The sequence below is a fragment of the Miniopterus schreibersii genome (assembly GCF_964146895.1).
Source record: "Miniopterus schreibersii genome assembly, chromosome: 1".
NCBI lineage: Eukaryota > Metazoa > Chordata > Mammalia > Chiroptera > Miniopteridae > Miniopterus > Miniopterus schreibersii.
The window spans coordinates 28,521,483-28,542,144 of record NC_138101.1 but is presented as its reverse complement, the minus strand read 5'-3'; the positions used below and the strand labels follow the sequence as shown (position 1 = coordinate 28,542,144).

The 20,662-nt window shown below is 36.7% G+C and overlaps 1 protein-coding gene across 1 annotated transcript in view; it reads left to right on the top strand.

Moving 5' to 3' along the window:
- The window catches only part of SCFD2 (sec1 family domain containing 2), a 287,290-nt gene that overhangs the window by 10,547 nt on the left and 256,081 nt on the right, over positions 1-20,662 (top strand). Inside the window, exon 3 of the mRNA XM_081158799.1 lies at positions 14,763-14,890. Coding sequence (XP_081014925.1) covers positions 14,763-14,890 — 128 coding nt within the window. The remainder of the gene's footprint in view (positions 1-14,762; positions 14,891-20,662) is intronic.

The following is a 20,662-nucleotide window of genomic DNA, read 5'->3' as shown; positions in this document are numbered from 1 at the left end:
GATAAGGGAATCAAGAGTAACTAGGGATTTGGGGTGTGAGGAAGTGTATGGAGGAGGTAGAAAGGGCTTTCTGGGGAGATGTCTTTTTGAACAAATATCTCAGTGAAATCAAATCAGGGGCTAGAACATTCCAGCCTGGGGAAAGGACGAGTTCAAAGATAAAGTGTGGTGTTAATTTGAGTTTCCCTAATGGCTAATAATGTTGAACATCTTTTCTTGTACTTTTTCATCTGAATATTCTCTTAGATAAAAATAATCTCTTCACATCTTTTGCCCATTAACTAATTAGAATTTTTTTATTGTTGAGTTTACGTAAGCCTTTGTCAGATAAGTGATTTGCAAATATTTTTTTCTAATCTGTAGCTTACCTTTTCATTTTCTTAACAGGGTCTTTGCACAAAGTAAACGTTTTATAATTTTGATGAAGTTCAATTATCAAGTTTTCCTTTTATGGATTAAGATTATTTAAGAACTCTATCTGCCTAACCCTAGATTCTGAAGATTTTTCTGATTTTCTTCCTAAAAGTCTTATGATTTTATGTTCTACATAAAATTAACTCAAAACTGTGATTTGTTTTGTTAATTTCCTTAACAGGTGTAAGACATATTGAGGTCCTCTTTTTTTGTTTGTTTTTTGTTTTTTGCCTACACATGTCCAATTACTCCAGTAGCATTTATTTTCCCTCCATCGAATCACTTTAGCACCTTTGACAAAAATCACTTGAGTGTATTTGCTCAGACCTGTTTCTGGGCTCTATATTCTGTTCCGCTGATCTGTGCGTCTATCATTCTATCAACACCATACAGTCTTAATTGTTATAGCTGTACAATAAGTCTCAAAGTCAAGTAGACCGATTCCTCCGTTTTAACTTCCTTTTCACAATTGTTTTTATATAATTGTTTTGCCTTTCTATATAAAATTTGTAGTAGTCTTACCTATAACTACAAAAAATATTGCTGGGATTTTGATAGAAATTGCACCAAACTCATCAATTTGGGGAGTATTGACATCTTTACTGTGAGTCTTGCACCCATGTTTCCATTTATTTAGATTATCTTTGATTTTTTAAAAAAATCAGTGTTTTATACTTTTTCAGCACACAGATCCTGTATGTGTTTTAAGTTTATACGTTAAGTGTTTCATTTTTTTTGAGTGATTGTAAATGTTACTGTAATTTTATTACCTGTGTCCACAATGTTCATTGATAGTACATAGAAATACAATTGATTTTTGTATGCTTATCTTGTATGCTGCAACCTTGCTGAATTTCCTACTAGTTCTAGGAATTTATCTGTTAGATTCCTTGGAATTTGTGATGAAGATAATTATGTCATCTGCAAATAGGGTCTGTTTTATTTATTTACTTATGACCTGTATGTCTTTTATTTCCTTTTTAGCCTTTTTGCCCTGACTAGAACTTCTAGTATTAGATTGAATAAAAATGGTGAGAACAGGCATCCTCACCTTGTTCCCAATCTTAGGGGAAGGAATTCAGTCTTTTATCATTAAGTATAATGCTAGCTGTAGATTAATTTTTTTTAAAGATGCTCTTTATTTATTAAGGAGGTATCCCTCTAGTTCTATTTCTCATATTTTTCAGCTCTGTTAAGTGCATACACTTTAGGACTACTATAGCCCCAAGAACACCATGGCGCATCTCCTAGCCCTTAGGTGTGGATAAGCAAACTAAATGACTGTGGTGACTCTGGGTGAATTAGAATTTCTTCTTATTCCCATCCCCGTACCCCTCCCCTTTGGCAACCATCAGCTTGTTCTCTATATCTATGGATTTGTTTCTGTTTATTTTGTTGTACTTGACAAAACTGATAGCAAGACTGCATATCTTCTAGGAATGAGAGGATATTTTCTCTTTCTTGTCTTGTTGCATGTGGTGTTGAATAGGAGTGGTGATGGTGCCTATCCTTGTCTTAGTACTATTTTAAACATTTCTAATGTTTCCCATTTAGAATGATGTTCACTTTAGGCTTTTTGTAGATAACTTTATTGGGTTCAGGAAGTTTCTCTTCTGTTCCTAATTTACTAAGAATTGTTTTGTTTTGTTTTTTCAAATCATGAGTGGGCGTTGAAATCTGTGAAATGCCTTTCCTGAATCTATTAAGATCATCTGGTTTCTTTCTTTTCATCTGTTAATGTGGCAAATTGCATTGATAGATACTCAAATACTGAGTCATTCTAGCATACTTGGCATAAACTCAGCTTTGTCATGGTTTGCTATTTTCTAATAGGCTTTTTCATATCTTGGTGTTTTCTTTAGTTTGTTCAGAATTGATTTTGAGGAGAATTAGCAGTCATGTACCTTCAGTATTCTGAAAGGAACTGCACTGGCTTAAACAATACTCTTGACATAGTTTTGATACTGAAGTGTTACTGTTTCTTACGCTCTTTGAACCTCAGTCTCCTCATCTGAAGATTGGGTTATAATAATGCCTTCCACTTATGGTTGTAGGAATCAAATGAGGCAGAAATAAGTTAATTGCCTTTTATAATGCCTTTAGGACACTGAAATTATAAACTAGCCAATCCTAAGCCTGCTTAGCCTGTTTACCTTGCTTCACCCACTCATTTCCATAAGAACTACAACAAAAACTTGTGCCCATGTTTTTCCCTCACTTCCTCTGCCTCCTGTCTGACCCTGGTTCTTCCTCATGTGGCCCTGTGTGGTATGCCATGCCTCCTACTTTTTAGGGATCTGTGACTATAAATACTTCCTCCTTTGTGACAGTCATTTTCATTTGTGCATGTTACCATACCTGCACAACAAATCCCAGATACAGTTCTAAACAGTATTGATGACATTTATCAGGATGCAGTGTGGTTCTAGGCCAGGAGGTTAAGTGTAAATACTGGTTGTTTGGGTCCTTCCTTACTAGGCTGTTCCTTATGGAGGGTGTTTCAGACATCTGCTTGTTATCCTTTCACTCTGGGTTTTTATTTGAATTCGTGTCTCCTTTACTGATAGGGTAATCTTGGCTGCAAAAATTTAGAAGGCAACATGAAGATTCTTTTTTACTCTCTTCCTTAGGTCTGGAGCCTTGAGAAGTGGTTCCCAGATGTTTGGATTTCATGGAGCAGAGAAATTAAACAACAACATAAAGCTCCCTGTATTTTAATTAATTAATTTTATTTGTTTTTAGAGAGGGAGGAGAGAACAAGAGAGAGAAACATTGATGTGAGAGAGATACATTGATCAGTGGCCTCCTGCATGCTCCCCGACTGGGAACCGAACCCGCAACCTTCTGGTACATGGGACAGCGCTCCAAATAACTGAGCCACACATGCCAGGGCAAAGCTCCCTATTTTTTATTAGTCAAGTGAGGTACTCTAGTTTTGTCACACAACAAACTCATAGAAGATTAATTATCTTACAACTTTGAAAACACTTTAAATTGATTAATTTAGCTTTATGAGAAACTCTACCTCATCTTCATTATAAGCAAAAATAGTGTGCTTGCTGTGCAAATAATAAATAAATTCCCTTTTATGCCCCTAAACAGATTACAACCCTTAAACTCCTCTTATTGAAATAACTATTATATATATTCTTTTCTTCTCAGATTTATATTCCCATTAACACTTCACACTGTTTTATATTTCTAGGGTGCCAAGGGAGATGGTACAAAACACCTTAACAAAACATATAGGTGTTAAGATGGTAAATAATAGAACATCATAAATTCATATTCCACCTGAATCAAAACCCAACCAAAACCTAGGGAAGAATAAAACAAGACTATAATAATTTTAACAAATCAAGTTTTCCCAATTTAGTATCTTTGGAACCTCACACATATGGGTGTGTAGATACAGTGGTGTGTATCCCCCACGGTGAACAGAGTGAATAGTCTAGAATCACAATAGAATAACAGGTTATATTGATTTTGAAATGACCCTTCTTCATGGAGTGGAAGGACAGAAGGGGTGAAGCAGACAGATGAGTTTGCTTCTAAGCCTCTATAAAACTGTCACTAACTCTTTATCTTAGACTTTCTTGACACATGAACTAATCCTTAACTTTCCAAGTCTTGAATTCAAGCCAAAACACACAGATGTAATCCAGCCTAGAGTAGAGTTTCCCGCTGGAGCAAGCGCTGGCCTTTGGAATGGGTCATGGAAGTAACTTAGAGGAACTCAAAGTCTATCCTTCAGAGTCAGAAAAATGTGCACGGAGGGGATGTGTGTTTGGTTTTAAGTAATCTAATGGTGTTAGTGATTTAAAATCCTCATATTGAGTTAATCTGTTTTATGCATTAGGGATCTATATGAAAAGGGCTCTCCTGTGCTTTGTTTGCTAGGAGGAAATTGTTAATAAGTTTGTGTTGATTATGGTAATATCATTAATGAGCTGGTAGAAAGTAGGAATAAAAAATGTTTATTTGTACTGTGATGAACTTTAATTACCCCCAATTATTTTATATAATGGTTAAATAGCTTATATATTAGGTTTTGGTCCATTTAAAAAGAGGTTTCATGGGCCAGTTGCAGTGCTGAGTGAGGGTATATTGAAGGAAGGAATGATGAACTAGAGTATTTCTTGGAAAGAGATGAAACTTTGGTTATATATCAGTTGGAGGTTGTTCTTTTATTACTTTGAGCATTATGAAGCTTGTGTGCAATTGTTCATCCTGGAATTAAACAATGTTTTGTCCGGGATTTTTATTTAGTTTTCTTAACACATGGTTATGATTTCTACACTGTTAAGGACATTCTACTACATTTATTAGCTGGAACCAGTCACACAGATGTATTTTCTCATAGCTATAGTTTGATACAGTAGGATTATGCATTTTGAGGGGACATTTTTTGTTTTCAAATACTAAACCAAAAGTATATAATTCATAAGATTATTATGCTAATAAATAATTTATAACAGATAATATATTTATTCATGCTTTTAAAATGACAGCTTTTGCCCGGCCGGGCATGGCTCAGTTGTTGAGCATTGACCTGGGATCCAGGCGATCAGGGTTTGATTCCTGGTCAGGGCACATGCCCGGGTTGTGGGCTCGATCAGTGCCTCTCTCATCATTGATGTTTCTATCTCTCTCTCTCTCCCTTTCCTTTCCTCTCTCTGAAATCAATAAAGATATATTAAAAATAAATAAATAAATAAATAAATAAATAAATAAATAAATAAATATAAAATAAAATGAGAGCTTTTCCCCCAGTAGAACAATACAAATTAAATTTATATGGTGCTTTATTCTTGTTGAAAGAACTAATGAAAATCTCTTTTCTGTAGTACAAGAGATATATAGTATTGATGAGACTTGAAGGGTAGATACCAGTGACTTGTTCACAGCACAAGCTGCATCAAGGTTCATGTTTTTTCCATTCTACTCTGCTTTCTCCCCAAAATGTACCCAATGTGATATTTTAGTTTAACATTTTTGAATAATCATATCCTTTTCCACAATGTATTTCATAGTTACAGGAACATTCTTTAACAAATGTGACAGTGGATAAAAAAAAACACCCATTAAAACAATCTCCTCCTTTCAGTTGTTGAACCAAGAGAGGCTGTTTCTTTTGTTGATGTGATTTTTTTCGACCTTGAGTAGCTTCTGTGCAGTTTTTGTTTCCTAGTCACTACTGTAGTATAGTGGCTATTCCACCAACACTTTATGACCTTGAACAGGTATTTAATTTCTCAGTCACAGTTTTCTTCTTTGTAAAAGAGAAGTACACTGGATGATTTGTAAGGAAACTTTGATTGTAATTTCTCTTACTTTGTGGTATCTGTGTGCTGTGTTCAGAAAATAAACTCCAGAACATGAATTATATAGGACAGTGGTTTTATGTCTAATTCAGAACAGGGCCTGGTGTATATTGGGTACTCATATTTGTTGAATAAATGAACAAAAACAACGTAAGGACCTTCAATAAGAATAAATGGATTGATCATATTCTCATAGTTTGGTAATATTTAAAAGTTAAATTTTATCCACTCTTTGAAAGGATTATAGTTTTAAAGTCCACTTGAAGACTGGCTCTTTATACATATATTTATTCAGCTGTGTAAGTAATAGTAAATCTGATTCTGACCCTCCCGTGGTAAAATCCCTTAGTGGCTCTCCATTGCCCTTTGGATAAAGACTAAAAATGTAAACTTGTTTTAGAAAGCCGTTTTAGATCTGCTCCCTGCTTATTTCTTCAGCCTTCATCTTCTCCCCTTTTTCCTCCTTTCCTCCCTGCTCCTGACTTCCCTTCCCCCTTCATGCTGACACTCTTGGCTACCACCCCACTAAATTTCTTTCAGGTCCTCAGTGTTGTGCTCTCCCACCTTTTGGTCGTTCTGTATGTTGCTCTTTCCTTCTCCCCACCTCTACTTTTGTCTTTGCTTCCATAGATAGCACCCTTAATTTCCTATATCAGCTCATAGTGCATTATGTTATCATTACTAGTTTAGTGTCTGTTTTCTCCAACTAGACTTTGAAAACTTGCTAAGAGAAGATCTACTTCTGACTTCTTCACCCTTATACACTGTTGCTCTTACAGTGTCTGGCACAGCCCATGGCCCATGGGATGTTGGTGGCCTGAGTGCATTGCCACCCATGGGCCCAGGATGCTGACATTATGGTAAATCTAGAAAGTTAGTGTCTTTAATGCCCTGTGATCACTTCCACTCCCCTCCCAAGTCATTAAAATAAACTTTATTTAATGATACATAATTTAGCCTGGCCGGGCATGGCTCAGTGGTTGAGCATTGACCTAGGATCCAGGAGATCGAGGTTCGATTCCCAGTCAGGGCACATGCCCAGGTTGCGGGCTCCATCCCCAGTGGGGGGGTGGGTGTGTGTGTGTGCAGGAGGCAGCCCATCAATGACGACTCTCTCATCATTGATGTTTCAATTCTCTCTCTCCCTCTCCCTTCCTCTCTCTGAAATCAATAAAGATATATATATTTTTAAAAAGATATATAATTTGAATTAGTGACAAATGTTATAAATAAAATAAAATAAAAAAATAAAATAAAACAGGGATTTGGAATAGGAAGTACCAAATTAGCTTAAGTGGTCAAGGAGGGAAGCCTTGAGTTCTACCTAGTATAGAACTGACCCCTGGTAGGTGCTCAACAAACATGTGTTGAATGAATGAGAGCTAGTCAGTGAATATCTGGAGGAAGAGTGTTCTAGGCAAAGACAATAGCAAATACAAAGGCCCTGAGTTGGGAACACACTTGGACCTTTGAAGAGGCTGAAATCAGGCCAGTGTGGCTGAGGCCTAATGGATGAAGCTGAGAAGGTGAAAGATAAAGTTGTAGATTTCATATAAAAATAAAGAACTTAGATTTTACTGTAATATTAGTAGGAAGCATGGAATGGTTTTGAACAGGGGTATAATATAATCTGATAACTTTAGGAAGTCATTCTAGTTTAAGCCATCATTAATTCTTGCTTGGACTATGCAGTAGCCTCTCACGCAGGCCTTAGATCCATTCTCTACAGTGAGGCCAGAGGGATCTTTAATGCACACCTGATTAGGTCAGTCTGTTGCCGAAGACCCTTTAGTTGCCCTTGGAAAAAAGTCTATAATGTCTAATGTGGGCTACCAGGCCTTGGATAACTTGTCATGAGCACACGGTAATGTCATACTAGATCTTGATGCTCCATTCATTTTCATTTCCTTGCAAAGGTTTCAAGTTTTCTTCTCAGGACCCCTACTCATGATGCTACCCCTGCCTAGACTGCTCTTACTCCATTCTTCAACTGGCTAATTCCAACTCATTTTTCAGGACTCACTGTCACATCCTCAGCTACCCTCTGACCTCCACTTGCACACCCAGATCAGCTTACTCTCTCAAAGCTCCCATTCTCTGCTTTTGTACCCTCTGCAGGAACATGCTCAGTTCTAGCTTCCCTGCTAGATTCCTAGCTCCATGAGGGCAGGTCACTGGCAGTTGCTCACAGCTGTGGTCGCAGCACCTCACTGAGTTCCTAGCCCACAGGAAGTGTTCATATTCTGAAACAATGAACAATCTTAGAGGGTAATATGCTAAGTGAAATAAGTTAGACAGAGGAGAAATATAGTATGATTTCACTTATGTGTGATATATTGAAAACAAACAATACAAAACAGAAACAGACTCATAGATATAGAGAACAAATGGATGGTTGCCAGAGGGGAATGGAATGGGGGTGGGGACAAAAAATGAAGGGAAATAAGAGGTACAAATTTCTACTTATAAAATCAGTAGGTCACAGGGCAGTAATGTACAGCACAGGGAAGACAGTCAATAATATTGTAATAACCTCGTACAATCACAGATGGTTACTAGACTTACCATGGTAATCACTTTATTATGAATATTAATATTGAATAACTATGTTGTACACCTGAAACTAACATAATATTGTATATTAACTATATTTTAATAATTTAAAAAAATGACTGTTTTCTAGTGCCAAGGGCCTACTTCATTATCCTTCTGTATTTAGCTGCTTTCTCTTCTGTTGAGATGAAGGTTAACGGATAATTTTGTTAAAGATGAGGTAATTGTTTTAAAAAGTAGTCAAGAGGAAAGATGACTATTGAAACCTCTGTGAATAATTTAATTCACAAACCTACCTTTAGAGCTCATTAAGTTTACCACTGATGGAAGCTATTATCTCCTACTGAAAAACTATGACTCAGATTGCTCTCTGTTTAAAATCAGTTGAAAATGTTTGTTTTATTTTGTTATCATTGCATTTCTGTTGGAACACTGTGATTGTTGCTGCAAATCCTGTGAGTAAGCTTAACTTCCCGATCGTGCCTTGAAGAAACCATTTCTCTGAGTTTAGTCACAAGATAATGTTATGCATTCACGTTTCACCCTCAGTCTCTTAACTGCGTGCCTTCCATTTGCTTGAAGTATCATCATGATTCAACAGTCAGCCACATTTTGAAAACTAATGCTGTCTCATTTATATTTTGTTTGTTGATGACTATCCTGTTAGTTTCTAGCAGACTGCACTTGACATTTCATACGTGCCAAACCAAAGCAGCTCTAAGAATTCATTCATAATTGGGTGATCCTGGCGGATAAAGGGCCAAGAATTAACTGAAAGGACCGTATCTTCAAGAACAGAAGTCTTCTGAGACTTAAAAAGCTAATTCTAGCAGGTTATTGTGTTTATATTCTTGGTCTGTGGTCTTCTTCAAACAGGACAATTTGTCATAATAGTTTGATTTTTAAGGATACAAGATAGTCAGTTTATCCAAAAAGAACATATGTTTAGTATGTGACATGCAGTTACTGACACTATTGAAACTAATTCCGTTTCATAGTAACAAAATGGATCTTTTCATAGGATAAATATTCTATTCTGTTATTTGTTTCAGTAGATTCCTTGAAATATGCAATATAAAAGTAGAACATTTCTCTCAGTTTTATCAGTGGTAAAAAGCTAGAGGCTATTTCTCGTTTCTTTCCCAAGAATATAATGAATATCAAATAAGATCTAGATTGGAAATAATACCTCAGGGCAATTTAAACTTTAGTTTTTTTGCCCTTTCAGTTGTGTAAATGATATGTGTAGAATGATTTAAAAGTCAGCAAAGTCTTCTTGAAGAGAGACATTTAAAGAAGGGAGTTGAATAAAAGTGACTGGCATTGTATAGCAAAGTGGCCATCAATGGCGTGTAGTGACCTGCGTGGGGTATAGTATGATACTGTTTAAAGCAGAAAGTGTACAAAATCCTGAGAGCAAGTTTTACCTGCTTCGTGAGCTACTGTGGATTTGTTTCACTATTACCCTATTACATTCTGTCTTATGTGGGGCCCACGTGTGAACTGAAGGGGAGAATGGAGTGTGTATCAAGGATCTGAAAAGAAAATCATCATGCAAAGTGAATACTTGACATTCTACATAATCGATGCTGTTTGATGATTTGAATAATGCAAGCATGGCATAGTGTAGTAGAAAGGTCGCTGGGCTCAGAAGCCAGTTACCTGGGTGTGAGTCCTGGTTTTGCTGTTTACAGGCTGAGCATACTTATGTAAAACAGTTGGCTTCTCTGAGGGTCTTTAAATGGGGGCGGGGACGATGGCTTAGTTCATGAGGTGACGACCAAATGAGTTAGAAGAAGGTGTGTTGTAAACCCTGAAATGCTTCTAAAATAGAATGTGGTGGTGGTATTTAAAGTTATTTTTTAGTATTACATTTTATTTACCTTTCAAAAATCGTAAGTTACTCATGAAAAAAGTGAAACACTGGTTTTGGGTGGGCTTGATTGTTCAAAAGATGTTGTCCAGCTGTTCTTAAACTTAAGAGAAAAGACTAGACAAGACTAAGGTTTACAGTAGAGCAAAAAGGGTTTAGATTAGGTATAAATAGGATCTAATAGCAGTTTGATTTGTTTAATATAGTAGTGTTTTTCTCAGGCATATTATACAACTTTCTTTAGATGCCTTCAAAAATTAAAAATAGGTTTACATCAGTGTTGGCTTAGGTAGTGTCCTGCTGCAGATGTAAGGATGATTAATTTAATGTTACCTCTAATGTTCATGTCTACCGCAAAAGTTTTACATCACTTTTTAAGTCGGCCTGGAAATATTTATGGAATCAGAACTTCTCATAAAAGTAACAATTCCAGTTTTAAAATGTCCTGTTGGGTCCAGTCTACAGAATTTCAATGGATTTAAATTAATGGGGTAGGAAGCTGGCCCAGAAGTCATTGCTTAAAAATCTTTATTAAATTAACTTACTATATAGTTCTAAGTCTCTAAGTAATCTATATCAAAATTCTTTACATCAGCATGTCATTATAAGGGGATTGCTATAAGTTCAAGTTTTCAGTGTTTCAATGGGTGTCATTATGAATTCTGCATTATGAAAATGAAGCTACTGGCAGTGATTATCCAACTTGTGTATGCAAGCTGATTGAAAAGACTAAGGTGCTTCTCAGGCAGGCTTCTTCCTGAGAAAATCCTGATCTTTGATACTTTTTATTATTACTACTACTGCTGCTGCTGCTAAGTTTATTGAGCACATAATATGTGCCAGGCATTGTTCTGGGTGCTTTAGATATATTAGCACATTCAATTCTCAACAACCCACTGAAGAATGTACTATTACCATCCCAGTTAATAGGGGAGGAAATATGTACAAAGAGGTTAAGTTACTGTCTTAGGGACATGGAGCTAGCAAGTGGCAGAATCAGAAGAACCCTTTGTTGTTTGGTTCCAGAACCCATGCTGCTACCAGACTGACAGTACTGACTACCACTATTCGACTACACTGGCCCTATTGTGATAACCTCTGGGTAGTGCTTATTTCCTCATCAGGAAAAGAGAGAGTTTGTGGGGTTGGAGAGGATGAGGAATTATATAAAATACACTATCGTGATATAGTATGGATTTCAGTGACCTTTTCTTAATTTACAAAATTCAACATCAGGAATTGATTTCATGTGAAACTTCAATAGTGTGAAATGGCTATTAGATTAACTTTTCTGAGCATATTAGAGAAAGGCAGAGACTAACTCCTACACTCAACTCAGATGCCGATGTAGGTGTGTGTGTAAAATACCAAGTAGCAGCAACAGAGTGACTTGGTGAAGACATGGGTGCAGGACACAGCAGAGCCGACAGTAAGTATGACTTCTTCAGTGCTGATTATTCAAAAACCAGAATTAGTTCATGAATGTTAACTGGGTAACCATGTGTGATGTTGGGATTAATATGGTGTTTTGGACAGGAAGTAGATATTAGAAACTGTCACACATATATATATAGACAACCAGAACTGTTTATATTAAAAAAACAATTTTCAAGGAAACATGACTTGGCTCCAGTATTAGAGATCATGGAAACTATGTATTTCTTCTAAAATGTTTTACTGGAAAAGAGCCAGAGAGTACAAGCCCCAAGCAACTTAAGTATGTGTGAACAAATCAGTGTTGTATAAAAAATATTCGGTATAATTGAATTCATCTAATATATTACAAACCCTTGAACATATTGAATTATAAACAGTATCATTCATAGCAATAGTAATAGTAGTAACAACCACATAACTACTCGTATATATTGTGAATCAGGAAAGTGCTTTATGTACATTATCTTATTTAACACAACCTGTGAGGTGGTCACTATTATTACCTCCATCTCACAAATGAAAAGACAGCGGAAAAGAAAGGATCAGTTGTGTGCACAAGGTTACATAACTGGCAAGCATCATTCATTCATTCAGTATTTATTGAGTGTACCTCCCACAAGCCCGGTACTGTTCTAAGTAGTGGGCAATGAGCAGTGAGTAAAACAAAGTCCTGTTTTCATAGAAGGGCCTTACCTTCTACGAGGGAGATAGACAACAAACAGATAAACATGGAAACATAGGTGCTGGGATGGGCTGTTACCACTCTTTTATACAGGCCAGTAAGAAGGAACTCAGTTAAGGTGACATTTCAGTAGACACCTGAGGAGTAAGGGATATTTGTAGGAAGAGCATTACTAGTAAAGGAGGGAAAGAGATTCCTGTGCTTGGAGTGCCTCAGGAAGACCGCAGAGGCCATGTAGCTACCATGGGTGAAGAGTGGATGGTCAGAGTCTGAATGTAGATTTATCTGACCCCAGGGCCCGCATTTCAACCACCACACTAATCTGATGGGGCAACCGCAGCATTACCTAATCTACTAAGATCTTGGAGACACTATTATACTTGTGGAAAAGGGGAGGGCAGTAAATTTCTACTCGAGAAGTTCTGCATGTAGAGTCGAGAGTATGTGAGAAATCCCTGTGTTTTGGGGAGAATGGTTTTGGAGAATAAAAGTAGGGGAAGATTGTGTACTATAAATTGGAGAAACTGGGACTCTAAATCCCCTGCCCAGAATTTTCTAGAGGTTTTCCATTGCCTTCGTTGCTTTGGAGAAGTTAAGTAACTTTCCCAAGACCCCATAGGAAATAGGCCAGTTTTGAATGATGATAAAGACTGTTCACAACTGCTAAGCTATGCTACCCTTCTCAGAATGTGAAATCAAGCACGTGCTCACTGACAACCTGTCACCTACAGACTGAAGTTGACAAGCCTTGGAAAGGAATGCAGGGCCCTTGGAGAGTAGCTCCCAGCTTCTCTTTTGCCTTTTCTTCTACTGCCCCTCCCCTGGCACCTTAGCATGAAACAACAGTACCTGCTAGTGTCATGCACCTAGGACTGTGCACATTCTGAAACATCCTTCTTCCTCTTGTTTTGTGATGGAGATTCTGTATCTTCTTGAGGACTTTCTTTACCATTCTCCTTCCCAGGTTGAGTTACAGCTTCCTCCCTTTGCTGTTTTTGAAATTTACGTATCTGTGTACTTGCTCACATTTTCAGTAGAACTCATTCTCTGAGCCTCTGCCCTCCCAGCCAGGATTAGAGCCCCTCCTCTGTTCTACCAGATAAATCAATGTAAGCATTGATCATGCCTCTTATCACATTTCTTTCGGGGGTAATTTCGTTGCTTTTATCTCTGCCTCTTCTTCCTATAAGTCATTGAAAGCTTATGCTGTGTGTTTATCTGTATCCCAACCACTGAGAATAGGGCTTGGCATGTAGTTTACCTGCTTATTTAAATTAAACATAGAATATCAGATGCAGAGGTATAATGACAGTTTTGATTAGATTAAAACAAGTGGGATATGTTGAACAGTGATGTTAGTTCACTCAGAAAAAAATAGATGGTAATAAAACAACTACTCTTTTGTGAAAGGTTAGTGTGTGCCAGACAGTGAACCCAGTGCTGAAGCACCCATTCCATTATTCCCAATCAAATTTGAACGTGAAAGGCACACTTTATTAGGTATAACTTTAAAGCTAAATTAATACCTTATTAGATATAACTTTTAAAACTGAACTTTCAAAATGCCTTCATTTTTACACTATTAGCTGACTGGATAGTAAGAGATGTTAATGGATCCTTAAGTGGAGGAAATAATCCTTGGAAAGGGACAGAAGTCATCTTTGTTTCTTTATATTCAGTTTTTAAAATGTTACTACAAATGTGTCTACTTGGCTACATGTAGAGGTCTTCCGGAAAGAACACTGTGCTCGTTTATAATTTAAGCACGGCATGTTGGGTGAGACAGAGGGCTTTTGGACAAGTGAGTCCAGTTGAGACTCTGCATAATGCAGTGCTTCGTTCTGTTATCAATAGTTAATTGTGAAGGCTTCAGTAAGTGCCATCCTTCCAACCTAAGGCCCAAAGTGGGATACTTAGGCCTTGGTTACTTAGCCTGATTCTTGATTTTTGTTCAATAGAAAGCCTACTCATTAGGAATTCTACTGAGTGATTTTTGAACAAGAATTCTCATTGCTAATTGTTTTGTGTTTTCCAGACAAGTATGTTATCTCAAATTGATATGCTTTATAATCACTGATAAATCATTCTTTGATATGTATGAATTTTGGCTTATATAACATATGTTATTGTGGCAATGTTGAACTGTACTCTGAAATACTTTTTTTTTTAAATGTAAAATCATAAAAAGAAGTATCATATAGCTTTCCCTCACTTCTCAAAGAACAATATAGCTTTTCTTTTTTCTTCTTTTTTTGGTGTGGGGGGAGGGGCTTGATTTTATTGTCTCCTTAATTTCTCAATATTTTGTGCCAATTAAAATGAATTAGATACTCTTTAGTTAATCCTAATGCTTAGAGTCTATCAGTAGGAAAGACTACATTAGTGCTCAGAAAAAGGTATTTAAGAAATTAATTTGCTTTCAACCCTTTTCATGATCTGATAGAAATTTATTCTAAAGCTCTTTGTGGTTTCTTTGCAGTGACCCTGCAGCCAAAGCTCTGTGGGAAGCCTTACTGAACACCAAGCACAAAGAGGCAGTGATGGAAGTCCGGAGACATCTAGTGGAAGCAGCAAGCAGAGAAAACCTGCCAATCAAGATGAGTATGGGTAAGTGTATCCACTTCATCTAGGACAGACAGTGACTGCAGGCTCTGAGGGAGTTCTTTTAAGCCAGCTCTAAACGGGGAGCCAGTTTAGCCAGCATGGCATGTAGATAAAAGCACTGACGTATTTGCAGACTGTTGGAAGAATAGGAAGGGACCATGGATACACTGCTCCTGGGGCTCAACAACAACCTCTTTTCTTAGGCTCAAATTTGGGATCCCTAGGAGAGTCCTTGCATAAAAAGTAATTCTTTTAGCTTCTTTAGTTGATCTAGAATTATCAAAATTGGTCTGGACCACCCTCCCTTCGTTCTGTTTCACCCTTACTCCCCCCTCCCTTTGTAAAAAATTCTTCCCTCCCTACTTAATGTGGATGAAAACACTTTTACTGGTTTTGAATTAATGAATGAACTACTGTGCTGACAAAACAATTGAGCGATAGACATGCTTGGGCCTGGCCACTCACTTTTAGAGTGATCTGCTAATTTCCAGTCACGTAAATGTTATCCCTTCTTCACAAGGATATTACATACCCATTTCTCATTTTCCCCCTACATTCAGCTTTGTCTTTGTCTTCAGTCTTAGGAGAATCTGGTTGAAATGGAATTTAAATTTTAAATAGCTTTTTTTTTAAATTAAAAATATGAGAACTAATGTGTTTAAAAAAAAATATATATATATATATGTTTTTTATTGATTTTACAGAGGAAGGGAGAGGGAGACAGAAACTTCAATGGGCTGCGTCCTGCACGCCTACTGCTGGGAGTCGAGCCCGCAACCCTGGGCATGCGCCCTGACTAGGAATGGAGCCAGTGATTCCTCGGTGCATGGGACTACCCCCAACCAACCAAGCCATACCTGCCAGTGCAGAACTAATGTTTTGATTTTAGAAAAGTGATTTGGCCTGGCCGGGCGTGGCTCAGCGGTTGAGCGTTGCCCTAGGATCCAGGCGATCAGGGTTAGATTCCCGGTCAGGGCACATGCCCGGGCTGCAGGCTCGATCAATGGCTCTCTCATCATTGATGTTTCTTTCTCTCTCTCTTCCCCTCCTTTCCTCTCTCTGAAATCAATAAAGATATATTTAAAAAAAAAAAAAGTAAATTGGTGGTGTACTTTTTTTATTAACTAATTCTATTAATATGGAAGTACTTAAATATAGATATTGAATTTGGTTAATAGGTAGACTTTATTTCTGAAAACTTTATTTCTATATTTTAAAAATGTTTTCTTATAACCTTAGATGTTCAGTAAATATTAGTACACTTTACTGGAAGGACATTTTTTTTTTTTTTTGCTGAGATTCCTAGCCCAAGTTCTTAATTACTTATGAGTATGAAAATCATCCTATCAAGTTAAAATGGAAGAACAAAATTCTTGAAGTAAAGGAATGTGGATGAAACTAGAAGGAAAAAGGTTACAGGATCATAAAATGAAAAAAAAAAATCATGACTTTCAGTGTGTTAGGTGACCATATATGAGGGCTTTAAGGAACATAATGATGATAAGAAAAGTGAAAACAAATTTACTGAGTATTTACAATGTACCAGGTCTTCTTCTAATTCTTTACATGTATTATCTTATTTAATTCTCACAGTGGTTCTGGTGAGATAGGTACCATTGTTAACGCATTTTTCAGATATGGAAACTGAAATAAAGAAACATTAAGTTGTCCAAGGCCTTACATCTGACAAAGATGTAAGGGGTTTGAAATTCAAACCCCCAGACATTCTGATGAAAGAGAATATGCTCTTTGTAAAATCATCCTCATTCCATACAACCAATGCCAGAAATCCTACTGTTGTGTTAGGGTAGAAATAAAGCTGCTGCTTAGAGACCATCCCAACATTTGACTGTTAATTCTAATTCCTTCCTTTCTTCCTCCCTCTCTTCCTCCCTCTGTCCTTCCCTTCTCTCTCCCTTCTCTCTCTCTTTCTTCTCTTTTTAAATGTCCATAGTTCAAGGGACACATTAAGAACAAGCATGTTGCCCTGCCAGCATGGCTCAGTGGTTGAGCATTGACATATGACTCAGGAGGTCACAGTCGGATTTGGGTCAGGGCAGACGCCTGGCTTTCAGACTCTATCCCCAGTAGGTGGTATGCAGGAGGCAGCCATTCAGTGACTGTCATTGATGTTTTTCTCTCTCTCTCCCTCTCTCTCTCTGAGGAAAAAAAAGAACAAGTATGTTTATTTTCTAGAGTCCCTTTTCTGTGATTATGTGAAATAAGAAGTAGTTCATATTGTCAATCAAGAAAAGTAGAAATGCACAAAAGGTCTTGGTGATAAGGTTAATTTATAATATTCTGCTTCAGTGATGTACCTTTATGATGCTATCACAGAGCATAAGTCAACTTTTATTGTTCAATGCAGGACTCTTGAAAGAGCAACACACTTTACTTTTATAAAGGACTATATCTTTTAAAAATAATCAGAACCGGGGGGGGGGGGAATGATGAGTAACTTCATTAGGATTCAAATTTAAATGTTTGAGATTTTTGTCAACTCATTTCTGCTTCATATCACTAGTCAAACTACTAGTCAGAATTTCTGGTATGTCTCATTTCTATATACCAACAGATATCTAACCATCAACAGTAAGGAAAAGAGCTGGAATTTAAACATAATAAAACATTGGTACTTGAAAATTGCTTTCCATATAGCTTATCATTTAAAAAGTCAAGCCCTTGTATCCTACATGGTTGGAATGCTTTTTCTAGCAGCATATAAAATTATGAAATGTATTTTAAACTATGCACTGTTCTCCCAACCACTGCTGTAAATTCTACTGAAGTATAATTTTTTCTATGATAGAGGCATCTAGTATTTTTGAGACATTAAACAGAAATTTTAATTCTAGACTGAAGATCCTCTTGTATTTAAATTTACTGAGAGGGATCCCATGATTAAAACCTCAGATCTTAAATATAAAATTTTTCAGTGCAAGGTAATATTGAAACATTATCAGCACCAAGAGAAATAAACATCATTCTCTTAAAAGAAAAAGTTTAATTGCTAAAACAACCCTAAGAACTTTTGCTTATGTGAATTATATCTATTGATATCTGTGAGATAGATAGATAGATAGATAGATAGACAGATAGATGATAGATGGGTAGGTAGATAGATAAATAGATAGGAGGTACATACATAGAAAATATCACATTAGAAATTCAAGCAGGGAAAAAATTTAAAGTATTTATTAAGTAATATAAAAATATAATAAACTTATTACATGTTAACATGAATAACATATTTTTGCAAAAAAAATAACTATATTTTCTAAAACAAAGTAAGTTAGTGAGAACAATGACACATATTTTTACACATCTTTAATGTCTGGTTTAAGAGAAGACAGCTATATCTCATATCTACTTCTCCATTCAACATGTTGTGATGTATTATTTTGGATAAAGTATATAAAGAGAATCTGGTCTTACAAATATACATGGTTTGAAAAGAAAGGAATATTTTAATAGCTTTTCCGAAAATGGCAACTATTCTTTGATACAACACCAACTTTACAAGACCTAATTTCTTATAAGTTAATTACAATCTAGAATATGAATCCAATCATTAAATTCTCTATACTCTGTTATGTTAAAATCCATTGGTCTCTTTTGTACTTTGAATGAATGAATCTTTTCCACACACATTATTTTATACCATTGCGCATTAGGTACTTGGAAAATACTGCAGATCCTCCAAATATTGATACATATTATACAATATAACAAAACCACATTTATTGCTAACCCCACTGATATCTTTAGAAAATCTTTAAGTATTAGGAATGTAAAGATATAGGGGCAGATACAAATTTCCCAGAATTATAATTTTCACATGAAACTTTGACTTTTGTCACTGATGATGCAAATTGTCAGCTGCTTTCCTTGAAGTGACAGGTTCATTTCATTCATGTTTTTGGAAAAATGTGTGAAGAACCAGGTTTTCAGTTGTCTCTTCTAATGAAACAGTGTGAACAATTTAATCATACCAGAGCTTTTCCTCAAGGCAATCATTGTATTTAGGTGTGCACCAGAAGTACTTTTTGTATATTTCTCTTTGGTGATAGGAAACATATAAAATATCTTATGCTTTGGCCAGTGTTGCTCAGTGGTAGAGTGTTGGCCCATGGACTGAGGTCGTGTGTTCAATTCCTGGTCAAGGGCATCAAGGGCATGTACCTGGGTTGCAGGCTTGTTCCCTGGTCCCGGTCAGGGTGTGTGCGGGAGACAACCAATCGATGTGTCTCTCTCACATCAGTGTTTTTCTCTTTCTCTCCCTCTCCCTCCCACTCTCTAGTGATCTGTGGAAAAGATATCCTTGGGTAAGGATTAAGGAAGAAAGGTGCTCTGTAGAGGAGTATAGAGCATGATGAAATTATTTATTGTCTTCTGGGCAGATAAAACACACTATGAAAAGAATGACCCATGGTCATGCAATTGTATATGAAGAGTCCCCGACTAGATCTAGGGATGGAATTAATCTCTCTGTAGGACTTGTTCTCTGATCATCTCAGTGGGAAATATGTGATGAGACTAAATGGTTTCCAGAAGTGAAAGGAGAGATTTGGGATTTAGTTACCTCATGATTATGTTGAAGCCTTAATCTAAAGGAAATGTAATTTCCTAAAGGAAATATAATGTAAGGAATAAAATAATATTTCTAAAGGAAATATGAGATTGATCATCCAGAGAGAGAAGGTAGAATGAATGAGAAGAGAGTTGAAGGCAGAGCCTTAAGGAATATACCCATTTTATGAATATGAAGAGAATCTAGAGAAAGAGACAGAGTTTTCATTGAATTAATAATTAATAATGCCTGAAAGCATTCAGGTCACTAAACAAATGCTTTCCTCTTATACTTTATCACCTAAAATAGAATTAGTTGCCTCTGTTTTTCTGGTTCCTCATCTGCAAAATAGGAATCTGATTTTCTAGCGTCCCTTCTTCAGGCATCTATCCTGTGGCTCTGTATTTTTAACTTAAATTGGTGTATCTTCATTTTCTCCCCTCCCTTCCTCCTATTAATCTTTATGGTTTCCCAACATAAGGGATCCTCAACATGTGATTATGGATTAGGAGTTTAAAAACCCCAACAGAATGATGTGGTTAGGAGGCTGTTGGCTACAAGGTGGACGTTTCTTTATGTAGAGGCTCTCCTGAGAACAGAAATTTCTTTCCAAGTCAAAGTGGACCCATCAAGGTAGTGCTCCTTCCCTGGCAGCCTGGTAGTCTGCCCCTGGACAACAAGGGTAACCCATCCATTTCTTTCCATGCTCTCTGCTGAGTTTATAAATGTCGATGCAGTGTTTAAGTCAGCCTCAGGAAGGCTCCATTGCCAAAGAAAGCCAATAAATGTTAGCGTTGGTTTTATATTACACTGCTTTGTATAACTTTCAGGGAGAGCTCTTTATTTTCTGTTTGACCCCTGGTCCTGCAGCAGTTATACTTTATTCTGTGCTATCCTGAAAACATGTCTTGCGATAGATTTTCGAACTTTGGACCCATTTGATTGAATTGATTCATATAAATAAAGTGCTCTCTTTACATTAGTTTCTTATTCTCGCTCAGTAATGCTGTAGAGATAAAAATCTGTGCTACAAGAAACATGCACTATTTAAAGGATATCCCTGAAAACCGTCTTCAGTATTTATGGTGTTATAAAAGTGGACATCAGTTCTCAGCTGGGCTTTATCCAAGTTTCACTGTACAGAGGGCTGTATATGCTCACCTTCAAATCCTGCGGGAGAAGATTGTAACGTCTTCCCTCTTCCC